The sequence below is a fragment of the Aulonocara stuartgranti genome, assembly GCF_965226115.1.
Source record: "Aulonocara stuartgranti genome assembly, chromosome: 15".
Lineage (NCBI taxonomy): Eukaryota > Metazoa > Chordata > Actinopteri > Cichliformes > Cichlidae > Aulonocara > Aulonocara stuartgranti.
The window spans coordinates 10,818,753-10,846,297 of record NC_138951.1 but is presented as its reverse complement, the minus strand read 5'-3'; the positions used below and the strand labels follow the sequence as shown (position 1 = coordinate 10,846,297).

At 38.9% G+C, this 27,545-nt stretch overlaps 2 protein-coding genes across 5 annotated transcripts; both read left to right on the top strand.

Annotated features, from left to right (window-relative positions):
• The first annotated feature begins 168 nt into the window (after positions 1-168).
• Positions 169-12,620, top strand: ak9 (adenylate kinase 9). Of its 3 annotated transcripts, none has more exons than XM_082506744.1 (36): positions 169-421; positions 563-660; positions 1,091-1,154; positions 1,257-1,309; positions 1,421-1,517; positions 1,678-1,790; positions 1,961-2,131; positions 2,836-2,952; positions 3,296-3,370; positions 3,464-3,565; positions 3,729-3,868; positions 3,957-4,276; positions 4,761-4,879; positions 5,160-5,295; positions 5,438-5,528; positions 5,634-5,698; positions 5,788-5,847; positions 6,202-6,396; positions 6,605-6,741; positions 6,902-7,105; positions 7,197-7,472; positions 7,567-7,685; positions 7,951-8,170; positions 8,315-8,383; positions 8,467-8,679; positions 8,825-9,043; positions 9,211-9,427; positions 9,519-9,720; positions 9,900-10,046; positions 10,156-10,373; positions 10,508-10,704; positions 10,834-11,003; positions 11,274-11,372; positions 11,533-11,635; positions 11,731-11,845; positions 12,303-12,620. In XM_082506744.1, exons 2-36 carry the CDS (start codon positions 568-570, stop codon positions 12,515-12,517), a joined length of 5,151 nt encoding a protein of 1,716 aa, XP_082362870.1. In that variant the 5' UTR covers positions 169-421; positions 563-567; the 3' UTR covers positions 12,518-12,620. The 3 variants fall into 3 exon arrangements, with proteins under 3 accessions (XP_082362870.1, XP_082362869.1, XP_082362871.1); XM_082506743.1 differs by having other exon boundaries at positions 169-427; XM_082506745.1 differs by lacking the exons at positions 169-421; positions 563-660; positions 1,091-1,154; ... (3 more) ...; positions 1,961-2,131; positions 2,836-2,952 and having other exon boundaries at positions 3,298-3,370; positions 3,761-3,868.
• Positions 12,621-13,618: 998 nt separating this feature from the next.
• Positions 13,619-27,180, top strand: LOC309689399 (structural maintenance of chromosomes protein 6). 2 transcript variants are annotated; one of them, XM_082505788.1, is made up of 27 exons: positions 13,619-13,710; positions 14,118-14,249; positions 14,403-14,538; positions 14,964-15,069; positions 15,213-15,349; positions 15,558-15,619; positions 15,886-15,966; positions 16,745-16,846; positions 16,980-17,099; positions 17,213-17,311; positions 17,494-17,640; positions 17,982-18,070; positions 18,185-18,349; positions 18,497-18,675; positions 18,792-18,993; positions 19,489-19,603; positions 21,911-22,071; positions 22,202-22,337; positions 22,547-22,627; positions 23,166-23,336; positions 23,806-23,943; positions 24,075-24,220; positions 24,353-24,478; positions 25,570-25,675; positions 25,800-25,952; positions 26,156-26,253; positions 26,449-27,180. In XM_082505788.1, the coding sequence occupies exons 2-27, from the start codon at positions 14,136-14,138 to the stop codon at positions 26,543-26,545; spliced, it is 3,267 nt and encodes a 1,088-aa protein (XP_082361914.1). In that variant the 5' UTR covers positions 13,619-13,710; positions 14,118-14,135; the 3' UTR covers positions 26,546-27,180. The 2 variants fall into 2 exon arrangements, with proteins under 2 accessions (XP_082361914.1, XP_082361915.1); XM_082505789.1 differs by having other exon boundaries at positions 13,628-13,714.
• The last annotated feature ends 365 nt before the right edge of the window (positions 27,181-27,545 follow it).

The following is a 27,545-nucleotide window of genomic DNA, read 5'->3' as shown; positions in this document are numbered from 1 at the left end:
CTGCCCAGTGTATCCCGTTAGCATGTTGGAGTTGAATTTGTTTTAGTCAGGTGACTGTCATGAATGACTTCGCTTGTCGGGTCGTACGGTGCCTCGCAAAGTCAAAAAGCTCGAAGGACTGAAAATGCGATTGATACATGGGTTTACTATCTTTGCATTTGAATTTGCAGCGGCTTTAAACGTTTATAACTGCTCTTGAGTATGATAAATAAATAATTCCATTAATTAATTTATAAACGCTATTTCAACCCTCAAACTCTAAAGGTAGCATTAACTAGGTATTAAGAAACCTTCAGCCAGCCCTTTAGTTTGCAAGTTGTCATGGTAACCGTATATGGATAGCTAGGTTATTGTAACGCTAGTGAACAACTGCGCTAAAAAGGGTATTAGCAGATAAAAGAAAATACAGACACTCGCAAAGGTAACTGTAAGTAACATTGAAGTAAAATATGATAATAATAATATTTTACATATTTGTCAGATTATGTAAACTACACATTCAAGCTATAAAACTGATTGCTTGAATGATTATTTGACTTTTATAATTTCTGTGTTCACAAAGTTTGAATGGCTACTTTAGTAGACAACTTAATTGAAGATGAAGCCGAAAGAGAGAGACTTCTTGCTAAGCCCACCTGCTTTATCATCGTTGGAAGACCGGTAATCTACATATATATATATATATATATATATATATATATATATATATATATATATATATATATAAAGTGAAATTTAGCTAGGTTACGTATATACCTTTGTAGTTGTGTTTAAGTCCAAAAGACAGTATGCACAGTACTATCTGTCAGTGAATCAGATATGTATATATAAACAAAGAGGAAAGACCATGAATGCCATGCAGTTATAAAACACATTATGACGTTTAGTAGATCATCAAGTGTAAAATGTTTAGGCTATACTTAAAATTCCTGGACACAGCTACTATAGAATTTTCCATGTCTTAAGCTGCACTCCACAATCACAAACATCATGCAGAGAGTCCCCACCAAAGCTCAACAAGTGCATACCCAAACACTAGCAAATATTTTTTTCTAATGCTTCAATTCCTCTATATTCCACTTCTTGGCAGGGTGTTGGCAAATCCACCTTGGCCAAAAAAATTGCAGAGTCCTGGAGGTGTATCCTTATTGATGGTGAGTACCCTTTTATGCCTTCATAAAAAAAAAACGTTTTCATAAAAAAAATATTTTTACCAATTCGAGATGTGTATGTAGATGAGTTTTCACATCTTTCAGATACCAATCTTCTCAACACACACATAAAAAATGAAACAAAAGAGGGCCTGGAGGTAAGTAAAATTTTCTGTATCATTTGAAAGGAAGCCCTTTGTTCCTGTGATGTGTTTTCTTTATGCTTTTATAGTCATTAGAAACTCTGAGTTGCATTCTGTTGAATATAGCTTTTGGACATCTTATCTGAGGGAAGAAGTGTACCAGAGAATGTGGTGCTGAAGCTGATTCTTGCCAGGCTTAACTCGCCAGATGTGGAGCACTATGGTAATAAATAAGACGTCATTTAATTATGGCTATGCATGCAAAACAAACTTTTCAGTCACCAAATGTTCTTTGCAGATGAAAATAAGATGACTGATAGGTTAGACGATAAGCAATATGATAAGCTCTGCACTGTTTTGTAATTCACATGTTTTTGATACAGGTTATGTACTGAGCTGCCTGCCGTTCATGTCAGAAGAGCATCTGAAGATTAATGAGCAGATTGAACTGATCAAAAACCTCAAGCTAACGCCTGATATTATCATTAACATCAAGGTTACTGTCATTCTCTATTTGGAGTTGTCCATTGCATTTGATTTTTTTTCTTTTGCATAGTTTAATGTCGTAATTTTTTAATCTAATATCTCTTTAAGTTCATTTATGAAAAAGATCTGTCAGGATTTTACTGAATTGATTATAAATTAAATACTTTTACTTTTCACCAGTGTCCAGACAAGGACCTTGTCCAGAGGCTATCTGGTCTGAAGCAGGACCCAGAGACAGGGCAGTTTTACAACAGGGATCAGTGGCAGCGTGAAGAGGTGTATAACAAGGAGAAGAAGAGCAAGGAACAGGATGCAGAGGATGCAGAGGATGTGGAGGATGTGGAGGAGCAGGTATTACTTAAGGGAAAATAAGTGTTGTCACTTGATCATGTAATATGCATAATCATAGCTCTTTTAGTTCTCCCCCCTCCTTTTGTTTTGATGCTTGTAACAAATATAATCCAATGACTGCTGTTTTGCTGCTTTTCCTCTTATTTCATTGTATCAACCAAAACAAACTGACAGAAATCACTGCCTTTAAAATCCTCTGCCTCCCCAATCCCAGCTGGTCAGATTTGAATGACAGAGCCACTGCATTTCTTGAGTAAATAAGAGAAAATGACGTCAGTCTGCAGGTATAGGACTTGCTATCCTTGCTGTCATGATAGCGCTGAGCAAACTAGCCTAAAGTACCAGAAGCAATACCCAGAAGCAGTTGTACTCATGTCTTGGTGTAGGAGCATAAATATTATAAGCTTTGCCATGTTTACCTATGTATTTATTGCCTAGTGAAATAAAGCTATTGATCTAGTTTCAGTCTTAACTGTAAGATTTAAGGGTGTTGAATGCTAATCAGAATTTTATCCAGCAATTCTTAGACGATTAATATTTTTAGCACCTTCCTAGTTCCGTACATGTTTGGATTTCAGTTTTGCATTTTTAGGGGGCTGTTTTTATTTTAGCTAACCTTTTATTCCCCAGGTGATCAGTTGTTATCATAGCAAAGAAAAAACTGCCAAGCTTTGAGTTCCATACTAGTATTTTTTTTTCCTTAGGAAGAGGAACTCTCAAAGGATACCAATGACAGAATGGTGTGGACACCAGAGTATTTGGCTAAAAATGCTTTTGTTCGAATTAACATGTACAAGGATAACATGCTTAGACCACTGGAGGTGAGTTGCCCAGACCTAGACCTGTCATCAAAGTCACCCACTACTGACACACCAAAAATGTAGTTTGTTGTGTTATTTAAAAAAATCTTGAATAAAAATTCATAATTCCTTTAAACCTTGTATTTGAATTTACTTGGGAGATGCTGTTTTTGCTTAACCAGTATGTTTATATCATAAGGCAGTGAACATCCCAGATTTTTTTGACTCAAAAGGCAGTACTTAAGGGCTTTTGAAATTTAACTACAGACAAACTATATACTGTATTAATATTTATTGTTATTAAAAGAATAAATTACAAAAGAAAAACACAGAATGAAAAGTATATTAATTGATATTTTTTCAGGACTACATGGCAAACCACAACCCTCTCTACCTTTTGGAGTTGGATGGAAATAATTCAACAGAAGAGTGGCACTTGGTAAAGACTAAAAAAAACTTCAACAAATAGTATTGGTGTTTTCCAGAAGTGTTGTCTCTGTAAGGTGTGTTTTTTGACATTTTGTACTTCTAGTCTGTTATGTCGCGTCTCGAAACTTTGGCTATAAATCGCGTCCCCGTTCCAGTCCTCCTCCACCAGACTGAGGATGAGGAAATGCCAGAGGACGTTAGCACGGTCTGGAAGTCTTCACATTTTATTTCAAAACACAATCAGTGAATGGGAACATGTACAAAATACTTGTATTTTGAATAACATGTGTACTACAACCATCCCAATAATCCTGATCCTAAGAATTAAGACTGGACTTGCTTTAATATTGAAACCATATCTTTTTCAGGAGGACCTACTGAGAATTATGTCCTCTTACAGGATTATGGTCCCTGGCTTTAGGTGGAGAAGGAGCCGCTGGGGCAGAACTTGCCCTGTTGCTTTGAAAGAGGGCAAGGTCATTCCTGGCAAGCCACAATTTAGTGTGGGGTGAGCAGTCTTTTAAAAACTGTTTCCAGATGAGGATTCTATTGAGTAGCAATGTGAAAATGTTAAACAACTCTCATTCATTGTACAGATTCCAGGACAAACTGTACATCCTTTCGTCAGCGGAGGCACACCATAAATTTGTCACAAACCCTCGCCCTTACCTGTTACCTCCAATGCCGAGGTTACCCTGCAAAGTTTCAATCATTGGGCCTTCCCTTGCAGGGAAGACCACCTTATGTAAACTTCTAGCTCAGCACTATAACACAGCGGTAATTGACATGGAGGAACTGTTGCAGCCAGTTTTGGTCAAGGCTAAAGAGGAGAGGATTAATAAAATTAAAGAGGAGACAACACAGGCTGCTATAGACAAAATCAAAATGAAGATGAAGGAAGATGGACAAAATTCAGGTAAGCTGAACTTTGTTGGTATTTTTTTTTCTATAATCACATGTAGAATTACATTTGATAAACTGTGACTGACAATAATATGTTTTTGCAATAACAGTAATGCCATGTACCATGGCATAATAACTTGTCTGAGCACTATATACTATTAAGAGTGTAGCTTCTATATATATGTATGTAATAGTCCTCCAACAAACTGTATGATATAAAGCAATATTTGTACCTATTGCTGAACAAGTGACTGATAATGTCATACACAGAATTAATGTGAAGGTAAGATGTGAAAATACTTTCTTATAAACCATATGTATCATAGATATGTGAAAAGGAAAGTGCACCCTCTTTCAGTTTCATGGTTTAACATATCAGGACATAATTAAACAATATTCTGGTTGTTGTTGTGTTATGTTGTTCTAACATTTTGAAGCATACTGAACAACAGTATATTTGTATGAAAGAGGATCTTATTTGTTCTGTTGTTTTTAAGTGACAGAGGATCATCCACTGGTGCAAGCCATGGTACTCAGTGCTGTGCAGCAAGCAAAGCAATCGAGTACTACTTATTTTGGCTTGTATGCTGAGATACTAGAGAAGCGTATAAAAGAGGTATGTTAAAGATTTAAACCCAGGTGGGAGATTTACACCGACTTCCCAGTCTTAAGCAGTTAGCATGCATACACGTTCATATATTTGAATGATTAATGACACACAACAGGATTTTTCTGCAACTTTGTTTGGCATTGTTAGATTTTTTTTATTTGTATAAAATCATTGACTTACATCGCACAACACCCAACACTAAATCACGCATACAGGGACACGACACTTAGACAGTCACATGCATAAAGTAAATATAACTTACGTGATAAAAAATTTGATGTTATAGATTGAAGAGGTGGAGGGCAAGACTGGGTGGGTGCTTGACAACTTTCCCAAGAACCTTTCCCAGATGGATGCCTTACAGCAAGCTGGACTTCTGCCAGAGGTCTTCTTCTGTCTCACAGACAGCGATGGACACCAGGGTATGAGGCACAAATAGAAAAGATTAAACATATAAATTTGCATTTATAATTTGCAACAATTTGGTTTGAAATGCCCTTCAGTGTTTACGCATACACTTTGGTGCTTTTTACATTTCCATTAATACATTTTTTCATTGAGCAGTTTTGAGAAGACTTTATGAGATGAATAAAGAAAGTGTAAAGAACACTGTAAAGAAGTTAGAGGATGAACAGTCTCAGGCGATAGAGCTCTCGTAAGTGCACATGAAATGATGTTGTGAATTTTTTTTCTTTGTATGTTTCTGAGTTAGATTTTTGTTGCAACTTTTGTTTTTGTGCCTTAATTCTCTCCATTTTAGAAACCAAGAGGAGCAAGAATCAGAGGGGCAATCAAATATGAAGACAGTTATGGGAGAAGCTCATGGTGCTGGTTTTGGGTTTTTTTTATATACTACACTTGAACATATACCATTCAATCAGTATAATTTTTATTGCATTCTTTTTTATTTTCAGAAGATCCTAAGGAATTGAACACCACCAGCTCTGCAAATCCAAATGCAGTACAAAAAGAAGGTAAAGTTACAACAAGAACATGCTGTTTTGTTTTGTTTGGTTTGTTTTTCTCAGATCAAAAATGCAAATTGACTAAAGAGAGAAACTAGTATAAGGTGCATATTCAGGTCAGTCATTCATTGTCAGGATTTCCTGGGGTTTGACTCTCATGACTCTCTGAATTTGGACGTGCGCTGAAATGGCTATGCTGTCCAATAAAAACTCCAATTTTCAATCAAAATCACAGATACATTTTTGAATGTGCTAACTAATTTATATGTTGTATTTGTACTGTTTGTGAGCACCACTGAAGTATCATTAGCATTCTTTCTCTAACTCTCTCTCGTTCACACTCTCTTTGTGTGGTCCAAGCAGCAGTGGTAGTACATGATGATTCAGAGTTGGGCTATGCAGATAGCCCCGAGATGAACGAGTATAAACTGCAGTTACGACAGTTTGTGGGTGAATGGGAGAAAATGCAGTCTGGTTTAACAGTAACCCACTGTACCCTGGAGATTGGCAGGAAAAGCCCAGAGAACCTGCTTCAAGAGATGATCCAGCAGATGGACAGTGAGTGTAAAGCTATGCAGACCAAATCACTGTTGTCTTAGAAACAAATTTGCGCCAGACACACACAAAAAAATACTGAGACAAATATTATGTTATTTTACTGGTAATGGATTGGAATAAATAAATGGTGAACTAACGAGTGATATATCATGTGATATTCTGCTAAAAAGTTCCAATCTAATCTTTAGCTCTCATGTGTGATCTTCAGAACCCTTTCAGTATGTGTCCTGGGAGTTATCAGAGGAGGACATGGAAAAAGACGCAGAAGATATAGAGGCCTTAGCTCAGCTGGAGAGAACAGAGGAAGGCAGTGATGATGATTATTCCCTAGGGGAAAGAGATGAAGTCAGTAAACTAAGGAGTCTTTCAGCTTTAATATCCATATGTTTACAGCGCTATTTAAAATTGTAGAAAGAGAACAAAGAACTTACTGCTTTCTTGACAAATATTAGTAAGGCAAGCAATCCATTGAAGTATGTCTATCTTATCTTCTTAATGAATGCAGGGAGACACCACGACCAACAGATTCTTAGGTGACACCCAGCATTTCTGCCCTGTTGTCTTAAAAGACCATAATGTCCTGCGACCCTGTACCGATGAAATTGCAGCTAAGTATCGTGAGAAGACCTACTACTTCTCCAGCTTAGAAGCCAGGGAATCATTTCTTCAAAATCCTGATCAATTTGTTGCACACACTGAGCCTCTCAAGGTATAACCTTAACATGAAAAGAGAAAGTCATATGCTGTAGTTCTGAACAAAAGTGTCCTCACTGGCTCTTTGTCATGTTTTTCCATCCAAGCCTCCTGCTCTGCGGATCTTTTTGCTCGGCAGCGGAGGCTCAGGCAAGACGACTAATGGGAAGTGGCTTGCACAGCAGCTTGGACTCTTCCATATCCAGTTCAGAGAGCAGCTCCAAATGCTCATAATGGCCAAGACAAAGATGCGGATACCTGATGCTGATGAGTTAGTGCTCTTACAAGATGATTCTGAAGACTTGGATGCCAAAATAATGGAAGCCAGGGCGGAGGACGAGAAGGAGTCAGAGGATCCCTATGATAACATGAATGAGACGGAGGTCAGCTTCAACACAGTTTCATTCTAGCACAGTTTGTTATGATATTTCATTTCAGGTTTTGAATTTCTGTGTATGTGCTTTTCTGTAACTTTAGCAAGAAGAACTGACTGAGGATGAAATGGCCATCAAAGCCTACCTATCTGATGGAGATCCTCTCAATCCAAAGATTCTGGACATGACTATTGCACCATACTGGAAACATGAACCATACAAGTAGCTATTACAAAACTGGATGTTTCCTGCCTCTTCTTGTTTTCTGCCTATTTGCTGTCTTTTTCAGAGCAAATCGCGTTTAAAAAAAAAAAAAGCTAGCTTAGGGTAAACATCTAGTTTTTAGCTTTTTCTAAATGTAAATTTGCTGGAGTAGCTTTATACATAATGAACTTTAGATCGGTAACTTCCCATCAAGGTCTCTTTGAGAGTTTTGGTCACCTTACAAGAGATATTGTTCTTTAACTTAAGATCATCTATGTTCTAGGTCTACAGGTTTTATTTTGGAGGGCTTTCCTATTGATCTGAATGAGGTGCAGTACATGTTTGAGCAAAAGTTTTTCCCTGACGTTGTGGTAATGATGGAAGTGGATGTTGAGGATGTCCAGAGTCGTCTGTTGCCACAGTACCTGGAGATTTGGCGTGAGCGTCGAAACAAACGTGAAGCACAGCTGAAACTCCTTCATGACCTGCGTAAAAAAAAACGGGTAAAAAAATAAGTGATACTTAGGTCCCAGTTTTAGTAACTGTTATTTTTCTGCCAGGAAACATTAGTCTTGCTGTCTGTCTTGACAAATTAGGATAAATTCATTTCTTGGATCTGAAACATTCATGGTAATTTTGTAATTCAGGAGGAGGATATTTCCAAGAGAAAAGCTGAACTCATGGCAGAGCAAGATTTAAAGGCAACTAAAAAAGAGGTAAGCAAAAGAGGTAACCCGAATTATCACATCTGCATTTGATTCAAACGTCTTCTTTCTTTCTGTATTTGCAAACAAAACAGCTCAGTTTTCAAGATGGCACAAAAGATGATGAAGAGCATGAAACTGCAGACATAGAGGAGATGATTGAGGCCCTGCTGGAGGAGGAATTTCCTGCAGAAGAGGATGAGGAAGACATCGAGAATGAGGAGACTGAGGAACTAGCTACCAACAGGCTGGAGATAGGAATAAAAGAGCGTTTTGTGACACAAGAGACCAACCTTAGTTCTGTGATGGTACATATACACAAAACAAAAATGAGCCCTGATCAATTCTACTTGTATTTCATATTCACAACAAGACTTTACTTTAAAATATTTGTATTTTACAATAAAACTAGTTGGATCTTATATATGGTGCTATATGTTGTTCTATTGTTAGGAACTCCTAGGTGAACACAATATACCCAGAATGGTCATCAATGCGTCTCGCAAACTACGCATTGTTCAGTGTCAGCTGCTCAAGAAAATCAAACCCTTGTTGACCAACAGGGAGTCACTCTTCCAAAAATGCCACCCCATCCCCTACAGCCTGGCATGCAAACTGCTGCTCTCCTCTTTTAAGTTCTTCAGTGCCTTTGGCTTCCTGGACCCCATCAAGGTAGGCAGGGTTTAGGAACGTCAGCTGTGCTTCCAATAGTTCCAAGAAATATTTTAATATAATTACTCCTTTGTTTTAAGCTGAAATGTTGACAGAAAAAACAAATATGTAAAATGTCCTTCATAAAGTATACTTTAACATTTTTTTCATCCATTTCCAACCTGTAGCTACACAAAGAAAGAGACCTGATCCAGCCTCTGAAGTGGCCTTTCAACACAACATACCTCCTGCTGTTCCATCAGTATATCTACTTCTTTGCATCTAAGGAGAACTGTAACACATTTATGCTCAACCCCTTAAAGTACCTGCGGCAGCCCAAGCCCACCACGTCACTTCCTATTAAAATAGCAGTGACTGGACCTCCAAAATCTGGAAAGACCACCGGTAAGATACAAGATAGTTAAAAATGAACTTTATTACATTTTTTACTATGTTCATTTCTTTTATTTTACTTTTTGTATTTCTGCTTCCTCAGTGGCACAAATTTTTTCTCAGAAATATGGCTTGGCTCAGCTGTCCATTGGTAGCGTTATGCGTATGGTGCTTGACACTCAGGGGAACACCGATCTGGCTATTCAGATGAAAGAGTATCTCTTACAGGGCCTTGTTGTGCCTGATGAACTGGCCATTCAGTGTCTGGAGGTGGCACTGATGAACTCAGTCTGTAGCATGCAAGGGTAAGACAAAGGGTTTATCACATGTATGTGTTAATACTTAGCAAAACTCAATGCTAGGTGCGATCCGAACTTAATCTTTGGCATGGATTTTGTTTTTTTTAAGTCAAGACTGTATAATTTACTCTATTTTTGTTGGTTTAGTGTGTATCTAATATACTATGATATTTCTGGTATTTCAGATATGTGCTTGATGGGTTTCCAATGACCCTTAAGCAGGCAGAACTGATGGGGTCTCAGAGCATCATCCCCATGATAGTAGTTGAGCTAGAGCTGGACATAGTGGAGGTGCTGAAGAGAGGTCTTGCAGACAAGATGAAGCCCAACAAGTCAGAGAACACAGAACTTATAAATATAATGACAGATTTTAGGTCTGACAGCTGATTATAATTGCAAAAATTATAATCTTCTTGTGTTTCCTTTGTTCTTACACTTTAGGCCTCACTTGACGCACGATAGCTCTGAGATCCTACACATTCGTAATTCCTGCTACAAGAAGGAGGTGGTGCATGTGAGGCATCACTTCCAACAACAATATCAAAACTGCTTGCTTCTCAATGGCCTCAAGAGCAAATGGTGGATCTGGGACAGAATGATAAAAGAGGTCAGCACCAGCATGAAATATATTCAAACTTACCTGGACAGGATACAGAAGGGTAAGTTCAAGAAGAGTTTAAGCTGGTTTATTTCACCAGAAATCCCCTCAAGATGCTGTCAAACTCATGGGCTAAATGTTTTACATGCGCCTAAATGTTGAACCTCTTAACTCCACGCATGATGATTTAACCAGGGCAAGCAGCCTGCATCAACAAGCTGTGCATCACACCCAAGGAGTTTGACTGCCGACTTGGAGAGTTTGGCCAGTACTGCCCTGTCTGCATGGCCCTACATTACCACCTGGTGGACATCTCAGAAACTGCAGCATTGACTCATGCGGCTGAGTACAGGGGACATTATTTCAAGATGTGTGATGAAAACCATTTAGAGGTCAGTTTCTTGGAAGTTCCCCCATAAATTAATTGCAAGATTCATAGGTAAATGCCCAAATGAGTATGGGAAGGCATTCAAACCTAAAAACTGGAACTGGAACTTGTTATCTTGCTCTCTCAATCACAGATGTTCCTGTCTACTCCTGATCAATTTGTCGCACCTGGCTGCCCGCACACCCTCCCAAAACCCCACCTCCTGCCAAGGAAGCTGACTGAGATACACGTGAAGAACAGGTTTCCACAGCAAGTTGAAATGAAGGGCTACTGTCCTGTTACTTACCTGGATGGAAAGCAGAGGTACATTATCCACTGTGTCACTGAGAAATATGCTTCAAATTGCTAAAAAAAAAAAAAAAGAAAAGAAAGAAAGAAAGAAAGAAAGTTGGCAAACATATTTCTTTGTGATTCTGACTTTGTGGTGTCAGATAGACATACATAAGATCCTAAGGATCTTCTCTTTTTTGTAGCATTTAAAATCTAAATACTTTATTCCATCACAGTATGTCAGAAATATTGAATATGTCTTCTGTGACATTTTTTTCACATGGAAGTCTTATTTGTTCTTAGGTACGAAGCTCTGGTTCGAGGAAAGATGGAATATGCTGTGGAGTACAGAGAACGAATTTATATTTTTGAGACCAAGGAGAAACGGGACAAGTTCATGAGGTGTTATTTCTTTGTATATTTGAAAAACGTGTGCCTTTTTTTAATGTTTTCTTTTTTCACTTCACTTTTTTACAAACTACTTTGAGCTACACTTATAAAGAAAGTGGGTGGTGTGTAAACCTTTGGTCTATTCACTGAAATGTGAAATTATTTATTTAAGGACTCCTGAAACCTACTGGGCCCAAAAGCTGCCCATTAAAGTTCCTCCCCTTTCTGAACCTGTACATCTCACCTCCCTTCCAACGCTGGGCTACCTGGAGCAGGTCAGAAACTCTGTATCACATGGAAAATATTGCAGTATCGTCCTGTCTGCTGAGATTTTTAAAAGTACATCCATCAACCACATTGTATTTTTTAGGGTGTGGCAGAAGCAGTGATCAAGGCAATGACAGCTGCCGGGTGTCTCAAACCAAAGCATCCTTATCTCAGTTTAAAGAGATCAGCTCTCAGTTATGTGGCCTTGTATTTGAAAGGTAGGAATGTTATATTTAAACCTTTATTTAATATATTATGAGAAATATTAGGATGATTAAAATGGTAAATGGTCTGTATTTGTATAGCGCTTTACTGGTCTCTAAGGACCCCAAAGTGCTTTACACATCCAGTCATCCACCCATTCACACACACATTCACATACTGGTGATGGCCAGGGACACAACGACCGAGACTGTCGGAGCTGGGGCTCGAACCGGCAACCTTCCGATTACAAGGCGAACTCTCAACTCTTGAGCCACGATCGCTCTTTACTTTAAGTTTAAAGTAAAGATTTTATGTGCTGCTTTACCTCATTCTGAAATGTTTTCCTATCAAAGTTTACTATGTACAATGTATCTCATTCACCTTTTAAGACTTGTTATATGCTTCCAGCACTGAACTTGTTCATGTGTTTTTTCCTACTTAAGTAATAATTCCAATTTTACATTGTTATAGCTTTCAACCACAGGAGTACAGACTCCATTCGCCAGATGTACAAAAAGAAGCTGGCCTCATTTGAAGAGAACTGCATGCTCATCCCCTACCTGAGCACTGTAATGAAGGGGAACTACAGGCCTCCCAGTGAACGGCCGATTGACTTTGAGTTCAAGCTGAACAGGTTTTTGGCCTTAAGCGACTTGCCCGGAGCTAATGGCGTACAGCTTGATTAGTACTTTTGACTACAGCATTGTCATTGTACTTAACGTGATGTGGTAATCTGAGTCTGCAATACAATTACATTAAAAAAAATTACATTGACTTCTTTCGTTTATGTTTCCAAAGACTGTATCTTTAATTATAAAAGCTCTTTTGTCTGTATCATTATTTACCAGTAACTTTCACCATACACATTTCATTCATTTCATAAGCATTTAATTTTCTTTTTCCTGGATTGAAATAAATTTAACATTCAACAACGATCGTGTATACTTTATTAAGGTTTTTTTCTTATCCAGTTTTAGTCAGAAATGGGTTTGACACACATATGAATATCTGTTTCACAGTCTTTAGTAATATTACACAGGGTGTTCCGAGTGGTGGTAGTGCACCTTGTCATGAGACAGAGTTCAGTACTTTGATACTTCCAGAATGCAACAGAGTGAACAGATGGTGGCTTGGATGAGAAGAGGCCTTGATGGTTTTGTAGACCTGAAGGTAGTGAAGGTAGCAGGGTGTTGGCGGTCCTCTGTGCTGATTAAATGAAAATGAAAATTGTGTGGCCGTGAATTGGATGATGGGTGGATAAATGCTGCACATGACTGCAGGTTCCTACCCCAAATAACAGCCTAAAGAGTGTTGTGATATTAACGTCTACAATGAGTGGAACCAGGCAAATACAAAGAACTGAAGAGACAAAAAAGAGCTATATGCGAGTTCATTTGACAATAATATTTAATTAGAAAATGCTCGTTGCATTCAATTCTAGTAAATGTGTGTTTAAATACAGACATTTCCACCGGAGAATCATCCGAGTACAGTAAAATAATCATCTGACACACACACAAACAGCAGGAGCTTTCCGCGTGCTACGACTGCGAAAGGAAAGGGTACAACTAAAGCATTAGTACAATTAAAGCACAACTACAGCACTAATTCGTTGTTACTTAAAGAATTAATCTGGCAACTGTTTGTTTGTTTCATTTAATTTATTCTTACACGTTGCTTCTCTTTAACTCTCTTCTTCATTGTTAAAGTCTATAATATTTCATTTTCTTTATTTTTTACTTTTTTTTAAATAGCTGTTCAGATTTCTCGATCTCGCGTATTCCCGCGAGATTTCAAAGCGGATAGCGGGCGCGAATTCGATAGCCGGTCTGGTGGTCGTTCCCATCAGTTGCGTCGGAGAGTGTGAGGGTACCGCAAGGTAGGTCAGTTGTCACTCCGCAAAATACCATACCTGCGCTTCCAGTTACTTAAGGCGGCACAAAACTAACCCGCAGCAAACTCGACTCACGTTTGGATAGACAGTCGTTGACTTTCTTTTTAGCATGTAGCCTTAGTTAGCCAGCTAAGCTAGTCCTGTAACGTGTGTAACTTTTCCTAAACGTAATTAAGCTACTAATGTCGCGGTTTAAACTGCAGGCAATGCTTTAAAACTCATATCCGTTAACTAGCAGCCGACGTGACGGCAGAATTTAGATGGAGAGCTGATTCGACAGTTTAAATAGATGTCTGACTGTGCTAGTAGTTTTATATGTGTATCAGGTTTCTTTCACTCTGTCGCTTTCTATTATTATTACTTCTTCTTCTTCTTCTTTTTACCGTTAAAAGCAACACGGGGTGTCTACGATGTCTAAAAGGAAGGGCACCTCCGTCAATGAAAATCCCAACAAGAGATCCAGATCTGTGAATGAAAGTGAAAATGCTGCTGACAGTGACCAGGAAGATCCCATTCTGAGTAATGTACGTCTGCCGTGCAGTGAAGCACGCTAGTTTTGTTTGATTTCCAGTTTTTGTTTAATTTCACCCTCGTGTATTTACTTATTTCTTAAATAATTCTCTGAGAATGCAAAGGATAGAGGCTCACAGTGTGGATACTTGTTACTTTGTGTGCAGTTGCAGTGTGGTGCGGAGGTGGTGAGTGATGCTGGGATTGTAGAAAGTATCACTCTGAAGAATTTTATGTGCCACTCGCTCCTTGGCCCGTTTACCTTTGGTTCCAATGTCAACTTTGTTGTTGGCAACAACGGAAGTAAGTGCACTATCTTATCTGGCAGATCGGAGATGTAACGAGGCTTCTGAATCCCCCTCGTTTCATGCCAATGCAGGCTGCAACCCTATATTTACATTTTGGCCAAAATGTCTCTATTGTGTGCTGTAATTATCATGTAAAGGCTTCTATCATTGCTGAAAATAGTTGAAAAATTATTAACTAATAATTACTAGTTAATCACTTTGGTTTAGTGAGATCTTGTTGCTTTCTCAGTGCTGGTGCTTTCTGTTGCACATGTCTGCAAATGTCATTATTTATATGGTGTTATTAGTGGTTTGAAGTTGTTTCGGTGCATTTATAAAATGTGAAGTGGAAACTCAGTGGCTGTTATTATCGTCCATAAATCTTTGTTTATTACAGTGTCCTGTCTGTTCAATTTTTGTGTGCCAATTGTTTTGTGACAGGTGGAAAGAGCGCCGTTTTGACAGCTCTCATAGTTGCCTTAGGCGGGAATGCCCAGGCTACAAATAGAGGATCATCCCTCAGGGGTTTTGTGAAGGAAGGAGAAAGGTGATTTCACAATAATTTTTTTATCCGTCACGCACTATCTGTTATCTTATTTTGTGATGAGAGAGCACATCATAAATGTGAAAAGTAATTACAAATAACAAACGCAAGTATCTGACCCTTGATGTGCATTTCTGTCTCCTCAGTTCAGCTGATGTTTCCATCACATTGCGTAATAAAGGAAGGGATGCTTACAAACCAGAGGTGTATGGGTCGGCTATTATTCTAGATCTAAGGATAACTCGGGACGGACTGAGAACATATAAGCTGAGAAGTAAATCAGGTAAAAATGCGAAGGAGTTTGTAAATTTAGATATTGCAGCAAACTATTTGCAGTAAATTCTCCATAAGTATATTTATAATTGTCCATTGATTTAAAATAAGAACAGAAAGAACAAAGATGAGTCATTTAATGGAGTCTGGAAAATCGTCAGTGAGAGTAAAGTGAATGTTCACAATGTTTTTCTTTTTGTTTTTTCTCTCTCTTACAGGTCAGCTAATCTCAACCAAAAAGGAAGAACTTGTCTCTATTCTGGATAATTTCAATATTCAGGTATGAGAGATGCAGGTCTTCTTTCATGTAACTCAGAGATGCTCTACCGCCAACTTTCAGCCAACTCTGTTTTTGTCCTTCACACATTGATGTTCTGGTTAAACTGCACTTTTGACTATGCTGTGATTTTAGCTGTATTTATCTGTACAATTTCAACATTTGAGCTGAAACTTAAGCAACAAATTGTGGGGCCATGTCAGTTGTTAAAGGGTGTCACGTGAACCTGTGTTACTGTCATGCTTATTAATGTGTTTTCTCTCCCAAAGGTCAACAATCCTGTATCAGTTCTCACTCAGGAAATGAGCAAGTACTTCCTACATTCTAAAGGAGAGGGGGACAAGTACAAGGTTAGTTCAGAGTACTTGCATGTTTAAGCCACACAGCAGCATTGGGTGGACAGTTTGCTACACCGTGAAACGTGTTTCTTTATGGTACCTATGAAAATGATTGTCAGTCAAGGCAATTAAGTTTGTGCCTATTTGTAGGGCTTCTGGTGTGGCCAGTACATATAAAACCAACCGGCAGGCCAACACTCTGTTTCATCTGCCAGTCATTGTTTCCAAATGCAAATATTTGTTTGGAAATTGCGGGGGCGGGGGTGTGGACAAAATAGCTTTTCTATTTCATCTCTCTTATTCTCCACACAGACTCTTTACCTGCATGTAACAAAAGACTGCCCAAATGTGTTTGGTTAGTAGCTTCTAGCAACAAAAACCCTCTTCTTTGATTCGAATCTAATGCCAATAAGAGTTTAGATTTAGCATGGAAGAGATTTGGTATAGATGTTGTTCTGGTACATTTGGAATTTCTGATCACATATATACATATCTAATGATGCTGTCACCAGCCTCATCTGCAGTTTTGTTTTGATTGGTAAAATGGCAAACCATATACAAACTTCAGTTGCTTATGTATACAGGACCTTATATATTCCCCTTGCTATAAGAGCTGTGTAACACCCACATTTCTTATCCGTAGGATAATAAAGGTTTATTCTATTCTATACCAGCTTGATCATCTTGTTAGCCTGCTCCCTAACTTGCAGCACAATCTCCTTGTTTGAATTTGTTAACTGTTAACTATAAATAAGCCCCGGTTGTTTTTAATCTATTTTTCTCTCTGCAGTTTTTTATGAAAGCCACCCAGTTGGAGCAGATGAGAGAGGACTTTATCTACATCAAAACCACTAAGAATCTCACAGAGGATAAAGTTGAGCAACACAGTGAAGTATGTATTTGTGTCGCTGAAATGGGCAGTAGTGATATTATTACATTTCTTGAATTTAAACCCTTTTATTTGGATTGCACAGCTAAGTTTTGTTTTAAAGCATCTTTTAATATTCATTTGTGGTCATTCCTAGTGCTTGAAAGACCTAAAACGGAAGTACCTGGAGAAGGAGGACCGTTACAGGAGCCTGGCTTCACTTGATGAAATGAACACCAAACTGGAGGAGTTGCAGAAGCAGATGGCTTGGGCTTTGGTGAGATCATTTTCCTCCAACTTCCCGCAATTTTCCAGTATTTCCCTTTCCCTATTTAGTTAAGATCACTTGTTTAAATTTTAATTCCTGTACAAATATGTTAAATGTTGCAGGTGACTGAGATGGAGAAGGACTTAGAGCCAATGAAGGAGAAGCTGCAGGCAGACAGACGATCCACAGAGAAATATGACGACAAGGTGAACGAATGGAAGGTATGAAACTTCTTCGGTAGTAACCCTGAAATCAACATATAACACATCTCAAATGTTAATAATTATTTTAGAATTAACACAAATTACTACTAATTAAGTAATTGCTACTTCAGTTTTATGGCTCAGACTTTTGGACTGTTCATTCTGTAACCTTTTAACCCTAAACCTTTTTGATCATGCAGAATAAGGTCGATGAAGCAGAGAAAAAGTACAAACAGGTCCAGGAACAGCTAGAGAGGATCACACAGCAAGTCCAGGAGCTTCAACCTAAATGTGCTGAGCTCAAGACTGAGTCGCAGAAACGCAACAACCTTTTAAAATCCAGCGAGGTGAGAGTTGAGTGCACTAACCGCAGCATATGGTGGATTTCTGACAGTCGGCTCGTTCACTTTTTACAAGTACTTAATGATTTTATGTAGCAAGTCTGAGGCTTAGTTTATAGTGCTGAGCAGTGTCTAAGTGCATTTGTGTTCCTCAGCAGATGCAGTGGCTTTCCATCATCTGATGTGTTTTTTTGTTTGTTTGTTTGTCGTCATCAGTATAGGAGCGCTGCATCACCATTCTGTCATATAATTAATTCAAAATTAGTTTTAAAAAATGACTGTTATCTTTGTGATGCTTGTACGTCAACTTGTGAATATTTAACTCTTCATTTACGTGTGCACATCAGGTCACAGTCCACAGATGCAAAGCCAACCTGAGAGACTTGGAAAAGGACAAAACTCAGCTGATGTCGAGGATAAAAGATCTCAAGCTGAGGTTTTGTGTCATCTTATTTAGTTGTCTTCTGCATTAAATTGAGGTTGAAAAGTTATTTATTCTGTTTTGGCTCGCCTGTGCTTTATTTCATCACACCCCTTTTCTTACCTCTAGCATCAGTCAGAAAACGGGAGCAGAGAGCAAAGCCAGAGCAGAAAGGATCGAGCAGATCCAGACTGAGTTGGAAAACCTGAAGCATCAGATCTCTACACTGGGCCAACAGATTGACCAGTATCAGCATGCCATCAGTCGCGCCAAAGAAGAACAAGGAAAAATGAGGTAAAACAATGCACCAAAGGAAAATCATTGTACATGCAATAACCAATAATTGCTGATTCTAGGGTAGCTTAAAGGAATGTATTTGCAGTTTCTAATTGAAGCTATTCTCTAGAAATGACTGTATTTTGCCCCCCTGTTTGTTTTCAGGAGAGAGCAGGAGGTTCTCCAGAGGTCCATTGAAGCCAACAGGAGGAATCTGCAGACAATGGAGAGCAGTCGGTCCAATCGGCTGCGGCGTTTTGGAGAGCAGATGCCTGCGCTGCTAAACGCCATTCAGGAATCTCACAGAAGAGGCCATTTCAAGCACAGACCTCGAGGACCGTTGGGTAAGACCTGGTTATGCACAGAAAGTGTAGCATGTGCCCCCCCCCCCAAGTGCGCAACCACAGTGCAAAATGTGTGGCAACAAAAAAACACTTCTAACTTTCCTTCTCTTTTACAGGTTACCTAATTAGTCTGAAGGACCCAGAGCTCGCACTGGCCGTAGAAGTATGTCTTAAAGGCCAGCTGCTGGCCTTCACATGTGATAACTATGAAGATGAGAAGGTTCTGCAGGGCCTCATGGCCAAAATGTTTCAAGGAGGTCGCAGACCTGCTATCATAACTAGCAATTTCATCTCACAAGTTCATGATACAAGAAAAAAGTGAGTATAGAGGTTTAATTATATATATAAAATAGTTGTGCAAAGTACAATTAATACAACAAGTATTCAGTTAGAAGGTATCCTTCTTCAGAGTGAGTGTTAGTGCATCTCAAATGTTGTAACTTTTTTCTTTTGGAAAATATTATGTAATGTAATGTAATGTGCATGTGTTAGTCCCCATAGGGAAATAGTTCCTCTGCATTTAACCCATTCACCCAGTGAAGCAGTGGGCAGCCACCAATGCAGCGCCCGGGGAGCAGTGTGTAGGGACGGTACCTTGCTCAGGGGTACCTCAGGGTAGCCGTTCAGTGGAGTCGAACCCCCGACCTTCCGATCATGGGGCCACCACTCTACCTACTGAGCTATCCCTGCCCAATTTATCATACATACATATATTATGTATGATAAAGATTTTCTTTATGTAGCTTATTACTTAATTATTACAAAATATCTGAAAAAATGAATCGAAATTAGTTTTGATGTGTTTTGTGTCAGGGCTGTCAGTCATCCGAACTACCCCTCCGTGCTTCAGGCTCTAGAAATTGAGGACCCAGTTGTGGCCAACTGTCTGATCGATCAGAAGGGCATAGAGAGCATTCTGCTCATTAAGGTAAAGCATAACTTTTTTTCAACACAAGATGCTTGATGGTAGCCATAGTTGCACATTGAGTGGTTAGACATGTCTTTTTTTATATGATGCAATGTGTAAAGTAAGCCATATATTAGATAAAGTATACTGTAAATGAACTGAAGGGCCTTAAGCATGTGAACAAACCATAATGAATCAGCTGTTTAGGTCTATTAAGCTTATCCCTGATCTGATCTTCTCTACAACCTGAATGGCTATTACATCAAAGTTTTATACCTGCCAAAGTCAGCTTATTGTGTACACAGCTACCTGTACATTTGCCGAACAGGGGCCCGTTCTTCGTACCTCGCTAAGTAGGTTAGCCGGATTAGATTGTTGACGATTTCGCGTGATCCTGGATCAGTCGGTTCCCCGAAGCTCATCCGGGACTTGCTGTCATAGCAACAGAGCCGTAAGCGTAAACCTGCTCGGGAGCAGGTTTACTTTATGTAAACAGGATTAGATCGCGGCCACGCAGGTATGTCCGCTTCATTTATACGAAAGCAACAGCGATATTTTTCCACTGTTTCACCATAAATAAATATTATCAATGTAACTAAAGATAATGCAGCACTTGATCCTTTTATTGATGTCACACAGATACATACAGGTCATTTCCTAAAAAAGGGAAATGTACTATTAACATTCTATTACATGTATGTGATTATTACAGATGTAATTCATATTTCAGAGTAGTAATTGTAAATTACTTCGTGTAATCAAGATGAGAGACCACGGCTATAAAAGCGAAGGTGGATTTGGGAAGCCTGTCGCAGCCATGTCCTGTCCGTATACGCGACCAACCCATTGCGGAAGGTGCAAGATTGATAAGGAGAGTCCTCAGAATTCAGCGTATATTGCGGGATAGACAGGATCCTTTAGCTCAGCGCGACAGTGTGCTCATAGAGAGATATCGATATTCCCGTGAGGGTATTATTTACTTAACCAACTTGTTGACGAGGGGGTGCAGGACCACCACCTGTCTTTTTTTCCTCTGCCCTTTTCTTGGTTGCTGTTATAAACAAACTAACAGAGTATTACAGGCCAGTATTACCTTGCCAAGAGACGCAAAGCAATCTAAGAGATAAATATTACCATTCTGTAGAATACTCCTGTATTCCACTTTTACTTGTTCCCATGTTCTTGTGGGTCCTGTTGTGGCTCTAATGTGAAAGGGGATATAATATAACATATTATAATATAATATAATGCCATATGATATTGGACAATATAGTGTCATATGATAGATCTACCCTACCGCCTACTGGTGTTGGCCAGAGGGGCCGATGGCGCGATATGGCAGCCTGGCTACAACCGTAGCTGCCTCCACCAGTGTGTGAATGTGGGAGTGAATGAATAGTGGTATCGTAAAGCGCTTTGGGTGCCTTGGAAAGCGCTATATAAACCCAATCCATTATTATCAGTATTATTATTAAATTACCTACGAGTTTGATTTGTCAGCAACTTTCTGCCAGCCCTCTCTCCTTGCTTTTGCAGCCTTTGCAGTGTTCTCTTGCGTTTTAATTAAACTCTGAAACTCCTGAAATCCCTCACTCATGAGTTCTTGCTCTGCTGCCGGAAAATACCGAGCACGCCCCTTCGACATTTTCGCCGACCAATCAGCGGGTTGCCGATCAATGTTTCTACTATCGATGCGTAGCCCCTTTTACGACACCCAGTGATGTCACATTCCTGCGTCCAGCTGTAGTAATCGTCAACAGCAGGTGTGTTCGGGGAACCGGATTAGCGAGCTCACGGTTAGCGCGATGATTTGATCTTGGATGTGTCATTTGATCTTGGATGTAGTAAGCGACGTACGAAGAACGGGCCCCAGTGCCTGAAAGTTTATTTGTTTATTTTCCTGACCGAGTCTCCTGAATGTTGCCTGAATTTTTGCTTTAATGAAAATGATCCAAGTCAAGGAATCTAATTCAATTCAATTCAATTTTATTTATATAGCACCAAATCACAACAAAAGTCGCCTCAAGGCGCTTCATAGGTACAGGAATAGGAATCTGACCTTTTGCACAGTGGAGTCAGTGTGGTTATGGTCACAAATCTGCCTAAACCTCAGCTGCTGGGTCAGAAATATGGCAGAGACCTATAATGTTTTTGAAAGCTTCTTAATATTTACTATATCTATTTTTTATTCAAATTTGTATAAGAATATTTGACAGATTCTTTATGTGGAGTCAGACTTTGGATACCATAGAAGAGATGTCTGCTCCTTACCTTCTGAACTCTGTGTTCAGACTTCATGTCATATTTACATGTTTTCCTTGTTGATAGAATCGAACAGAAGCTCGGAGAGTGATGCAGAGCAAAAATCCTCCTGCGAACTGCATCCATGCTTTCTCTAAGGATGGAGATCAGATCTTTACTAACCGGAGTTATGCTGCTGAGCAGACTAGAGCCAACTATCTCTCAGGAGATGTTGAGGAGGAGATCAGGTATATGTCTGACTTGTACACATGAAAACTCGTATTTTATTCTCTGTCTTTAGACTTTAAACTTGTGCTTTAAATGTTCTGTCCACGTCTCTCCATTTTCGCCTCTCCTTGTCTCTTTGATTCCTCTCAGACACTTACAGAGGGAGTTGGAAAACCAGAAAGGTCAAGCATCACGCTTCCAGCAGCAGATGAGAAAGTTGGATGACGACGTCAAGGAAAATGAAGGCCTACTAAGAAGAGCCCATCAAGAGCAAAAGACCATTAAAGTTAGTGGTATTTTCTGAAGGGCAGATAAGAATACTAATAGAATTTGTATTTTCAGTTTTAATATTTTAATATAATCATATTTGGGGTTTAAAGCATATTAGTCATTCATTTCACTTACTTTGATATACTTTATCCATTAGAAAGAGAACAAAGTGTTCTGATATCATATGAAATGAATTTGCTAACAAAGTCTGTGTGTTTGTTTTAGGACAAGGCCACAAAGTTGCAGCTAGAGCTCACAGATCTACAAAATGTTGAAGAGCCTCAGTCAGAGGACCTCAGGCCCCTGGTCTGTAAAGAACACCATGTATTTTTCCATCTGTATAAAAAGATGCACACTTGTACTGGACTTAGAGCTGGCTATATCCCACAAATTGGGATGCTGTGTAAAATTTAAAAGCAGAATGCAGTGGTTTGAAAATCCCATTAACCCATATTTTGTTCACAATAGAACATAGAAAATAAATTGTCCAGCTTTAATTCTGAGAACAAAATCATAGAAACCGAATTAATTTTATGTTTATCCATCTGTTTTGTAGTACCGCTTACTTTTCCAGCCATTTTTTCCCCCATCCCAACTTGTTTTAAGACCTGTGTCTGCTTTCAAATTGAAAATGAGCTAATGTTTTTCCTGAAAAGTAGAATGTCTCTTTAAACATTCGATCTGTTTTCTGTGATTTTTATGAGATTTACAAATAGAAGAATTCTCTTTTTATTTACACTATAAGCATTGTCCCAGCTTATTTTGGTTTAGAGTTTTTAAATATTGTACATAATGTCAACCAGATCTACTCTTATGATACACCATTATCTCTAATTTTCAACAGGAGGAGGATCTTCATGAGATTGTTACCAAGATCAAGTCCAAGCGAGTGGAGTCAGATGAGGGACTGGCCCAAATGGCCGACCTCAAGGGTTCTTATGAAAAGGCAGAGCAGGAATACAAGCAGCACAAAGAGTGCATTAACACTATCGCAGAGGAGGCTGACTCAGTCAAGGTAATATTGAAAGAAAGACCCAGTGTGAGAACCTTTGTTTTTCAGTTGCTAAATTCTTGACTTATAAGGTATCAGGTCAATCAAATGAAGTAACTTTCAGTAGATATATGGGGGGGACAACTTTTTAATGTTGCAATCTTGTAGTGACACTATGTGCTATTCTTTTATTTGAGACAGTTGGCAGTAAAGTCAAGAAATAAGGTGAAAACAGGATATCAAACGTGATCTAAATGATTTTTTTCCTGTGTACGTACTGCTAAATGTGACTTGTAGTCTACAGTGCATTCAGTGATCAGTAAGATTGGTAAGGACATTGTGTCAATGCAACTACCTAACATTATATCAACCCTGATAATTTGGTGTGATTCTAACTCTTTGTGTGTTGGCCATGCCAGCCCACCGTGCTCTGTCTCCGAGTTGGTGTTTGTCTGTTTTTACCGAATTCTTTATTTGCTTTCTCTTAATACAGGAGGATCTCAGTAAAACTGACCAGGAGGTGATAAAATGCAAACATCACAAGAAACACTATGATGAGAAACGCAGTGCCCATCTCCACAACATTCAAACTCTTGAAGGCAACCTTAAAAGCAAAGAGAAGGAGTACGAGGTATGAGTATCAGAAAAGCACTTTGTATACAATGTATCTGCTTTAGTTTTAGGAGTTAAATAGCACTGTCTCTTGAAGTTTTGCCTGTATTTAGCAGCTAAAATAGTGGTTTGTTTTGCTCTGTGACTCAGATGTCAGTGGCCAAAGCCAAAGAGATTTGTCTGGAACGTGTGGAGAGCCGTCGGTCAGCCAGGAGCCTGGACAGCGAGATCAGTCGTCTCAAGCTTAAGATCACTTCACAGAAGGAACAACAGGGAGACCGTGAGGAGATTGTGAGGTATTGGATCCTCACGGTGTATTACTGACATGATTTCAGTGATGTTTCTGTGAGGTGTTGAATGTACACGCATTTTAAACTGATGTCCTTCCTTGACGCCAAATGTGAATTGATTTCCTTTTCCACTTACAGGCAGTACCACGAGGCTCTGGAGAGCTACAAGAACATGACACAGCAAATGAAGAACCTCAACAGCTTCATCAAAAGCCTCGACAGTGTTATGAACCAGAGACTTCAGGCTTATGCCGAGCTCAGGAGGTAAGTGGTGAATTCATAGTTTGCTGTTTGTATTTTGCAGTGATGTACTTACCTGTGCAATAAAGTAAAAGAGAGTAAATAGTTACATCTGTAATCCAGGTAATAATTATTAAATTATTAAGACTGTGGCTTCTGAATCGGAACTTTTTTTGTCTAGTTATAGACCGAGTGACTAGTCAGATTTTTAAAACAAATGTTAGCTTAACAGTCCAGACAGCACATGTGCAAATCTGTTCAAATGAAGGTATTTTGGCCTGATGCTTTTTTAAACCTCACTTTAAATTACATGAATATATAAACATAAAACACTGAATCTTTGAAATCAAATTCAAAGCATTGCCCACATATGTGTACTTAAAAGGAGCTCATGCTAATGACCCTCCAGTTAGCCCCTGCACTACAAAATGATAGAACAAGATATTAAAACAAAACAACAGCCTAGAGGTTTTTGGGGTCTTTTTCTGTGTAAAATATCTCACCCGTCTCATGCCCACCATGTAAGTTTTTCACTAATAAGCACAGATTTAAATATCAGTTCAACAGTCACAAACATCTTGCTGTTTCCTATCATTTGATGATGGGTCAGTATAGTTGCTCCACACAAACACTTGGATTTGGATGAGTGGAAGAAAAGAAATGGATGAATCCCGCACTAATGGACAACATTAATTTTAATGCATCAAAAAAGTCGCCTTGATTGGCGAGCTATCGCTATTGACTGTGACCATGACATCGTTGTTCATTGGCAGATAAGAACTCATCACACATATCACAAACTTTCCCCAAAAGGGTGCGCTGCTTCACACACAGGTTTAGCTAGTCACGAGCATTAGTTACTTTCAGGTTTCATCTTCTCTCCTAGCTTAATCACAGACACTGCATGTTTATTTGGATCGATCAAATTGAATTTTTAATTCTTCAAAACCTGGACTTGTAGTTCTAGTAGCTTTAGTACCATATTTGACAACAATTTGTTAAATACTCCTACAGGTCCCTCTGAAGTCTATACGTAAAGTTCTATTTTTTATATTTATATTTTTAAGATTGCGGTTATATGATTACTTTTCTCTCTCTCTCTCTTGGTATCATAGGTTCCTGTCAGCCCGCTGTAAATACTACTTTGATAGCATGTTAGCCCAGAGAGGCTACAGTGGAAGTATGATCTTTGATCACAAGAACGAAACCCTCTCCATTTCCGTAAGCCTTTTTTTCATTCATCAGTAAGAGGCCACTACAGCCTCAGATTTATATTAAAGTGCCTAAAGGTTTTTGATTATTATTATTTAAACAGAGACTCATTATTCTTATGATAACTTTGTAGGTGCAGCCAGGCCAAGGAAACAAGGCTGACTTGAGTGACATGCGCTTGCTGTCCGGAGGGGAGCGCTCTTTCTCCACTGTTTGTTTTGTCCTCTCTCTTTGGGCGATCACAGAGGCGCCTTTCCGCTGTCTTGATGAGTTTGATGTTTACATGGTAATACAATAGTTTTCGTTCGCATTATATTTATGTTTAGATTGCGGGTGCATGCATATTGCAAACTGAGATAATCATCAGTAAAAACAACAAACGATAAGGAGACAGAGAATATGCAACACTTCGTTACAGTTGCAAAACTGTCCCACTGGGTTTGGCCCCATTTAAAGATAACATTGGCTTTGGGTGTTCTCTTTAAATAGGACATGGTGAACAGAAGGATATCCATGGACATGATGCTGAAGGTGGCTGCCAGTCAGCGCTACAGACAGTTCATTTTCTTAACCCCACAGAACATGAGGTAACCACTGACACAACCTCTGTGTGTTTATATACAGCATTTGTGTGCTACAGCAGCTAGACCACCCAGATGTGATTTATTGACTTGGTCGTTGTAGACTAAGCCACTGTAGGGTAAAGGTCGTGTGACTTCAATGCGCTGCTTGGTTTCAGTATTCACATCATAATTTTTTATTTATTTTTATTTTATGTTAAGTTCCCTTCCAGAAAGCAAAATCATCCGCATCCTCCGCCTCAAAGATCCAGACCGGGGCCAGAGAAATACGCAGAGAAGTGAAGACGAGGACCAGTAACCAGGATTCAGACAGTAATAAAAATGTTGTATGTTCAGATAAGTACAGTTACAGGGAAGGAGTGTTTTTATACCCACAAGAAAAAATAACCGTTAACGGACTTGAAAACGGGCACATTGGAGGAGTAAATGGGGTCATCGTAAGCGCGGGTTGAGTTTCTTTAAATTCAGTTCAAAATTGGTTTATTTTGTTTTAAGTGTAGCCTCATGGAGTCTTTTTCCACCTCAGGTTTGTCTAATGCAAGTAAGTGTATTAAGGTGCTGCTGAAGAAACCTAAAACACAGTTGTGACACCAAAATTTTGAGCATATTTTTGTTTTTTTTAAGTATAGTCTTTATAAAGGTTTCTTTGACTGTCTTACGTTATACTATCTCATTTACTGTGCTAGTGCTGTCCTGAAGGTTACAGGGGTTGTGTGGTAGTTTGGCTGTGGCACAAAGCAAGGGGTGATATAGGGCACCCGTTGGTTATTGTAATTGGCCTATGTTATGTATATTGTTATATTTATTAACTGATATGTTTCCCAGTACTTATTAAAAGAATTTAAGGGTAATCCCTCATCCCCACTGACATTTCAACCTGTTGCTCACTGATAATTATAATTAAAGATAATTTTATAAATCTGTTTCAGAAAACGGCTTTTTTTTTTTTTTTTGTTCTTCATGATCATCTCATGAATGCAATATTTAGGGACACCTTGAATTTTGGGCAGAGGTAGTTGTCAGCAAAGGTTTAAGGTCACTGCAGTGGATCATCTGCCTTCACACCACGTGTCAGCATGTCCTCCGTGCCAAATTCCCGTCTCCGAACACATCTTCCTCTTCTATTCGTCCTTTGACTTCAGGCAGCTTACAGTTTAAAAAATAAATTATGGGTGAAGAAACATTAGTTGGTTATTGTGTGCAAAGTTCAATGAATCTTTCCCTCTGGGAGGATTGTTGTCATGGAGCAACAGACATCTTCCTGTTGTATTAACTCATTGGTCCTTCATGCCAGATGA

Bases quoted from the DNA above. Each gene is read 5' to 3' on its own strand.
- ak9 (XM_082506744.1), top strand. From the start codon at position 568: ATGGCTACTTTAGTAGACAACTTAATTGAAGATGAAGCCGAAAGAGAG. The intron at 1,518-1,677 runs GTAATAAATAAG...TTTTTGATACAG, and splicing joins GCCAGATGTGGAGCACTATG to GTTATGTACTGAGCTGCCTG. The intron at 5,529-5,633 runs GTAAGTGCACAT...TCTCCATTTTAG, and splicing joins TCTCAGGCGATAGAGCTCTC to AAACCAAGAGGAGCAAGAAT.
- LOC309689399 (XM_082505788.1), top strand. From the start codon at position 14,136: ATGTCTAAAAGGAAGGGCACCTCCGTCAATGAAAATCCCAACAAGAGA. The intron at 22,072-22,201 runs GTATATGTCTGA...GATTCCTCTCAG, and splicing joins GATGTTGAGGAGGAGATCAG to ACACTTACAGAGGGAGTTGG. The intron at 25,953-26,155 runs GTAATACAATAG...CTCTTTAAATAG, and splicing joins ATGAGTTTGATGTTTACATG to GACATGGTGAACAGAAGGAT.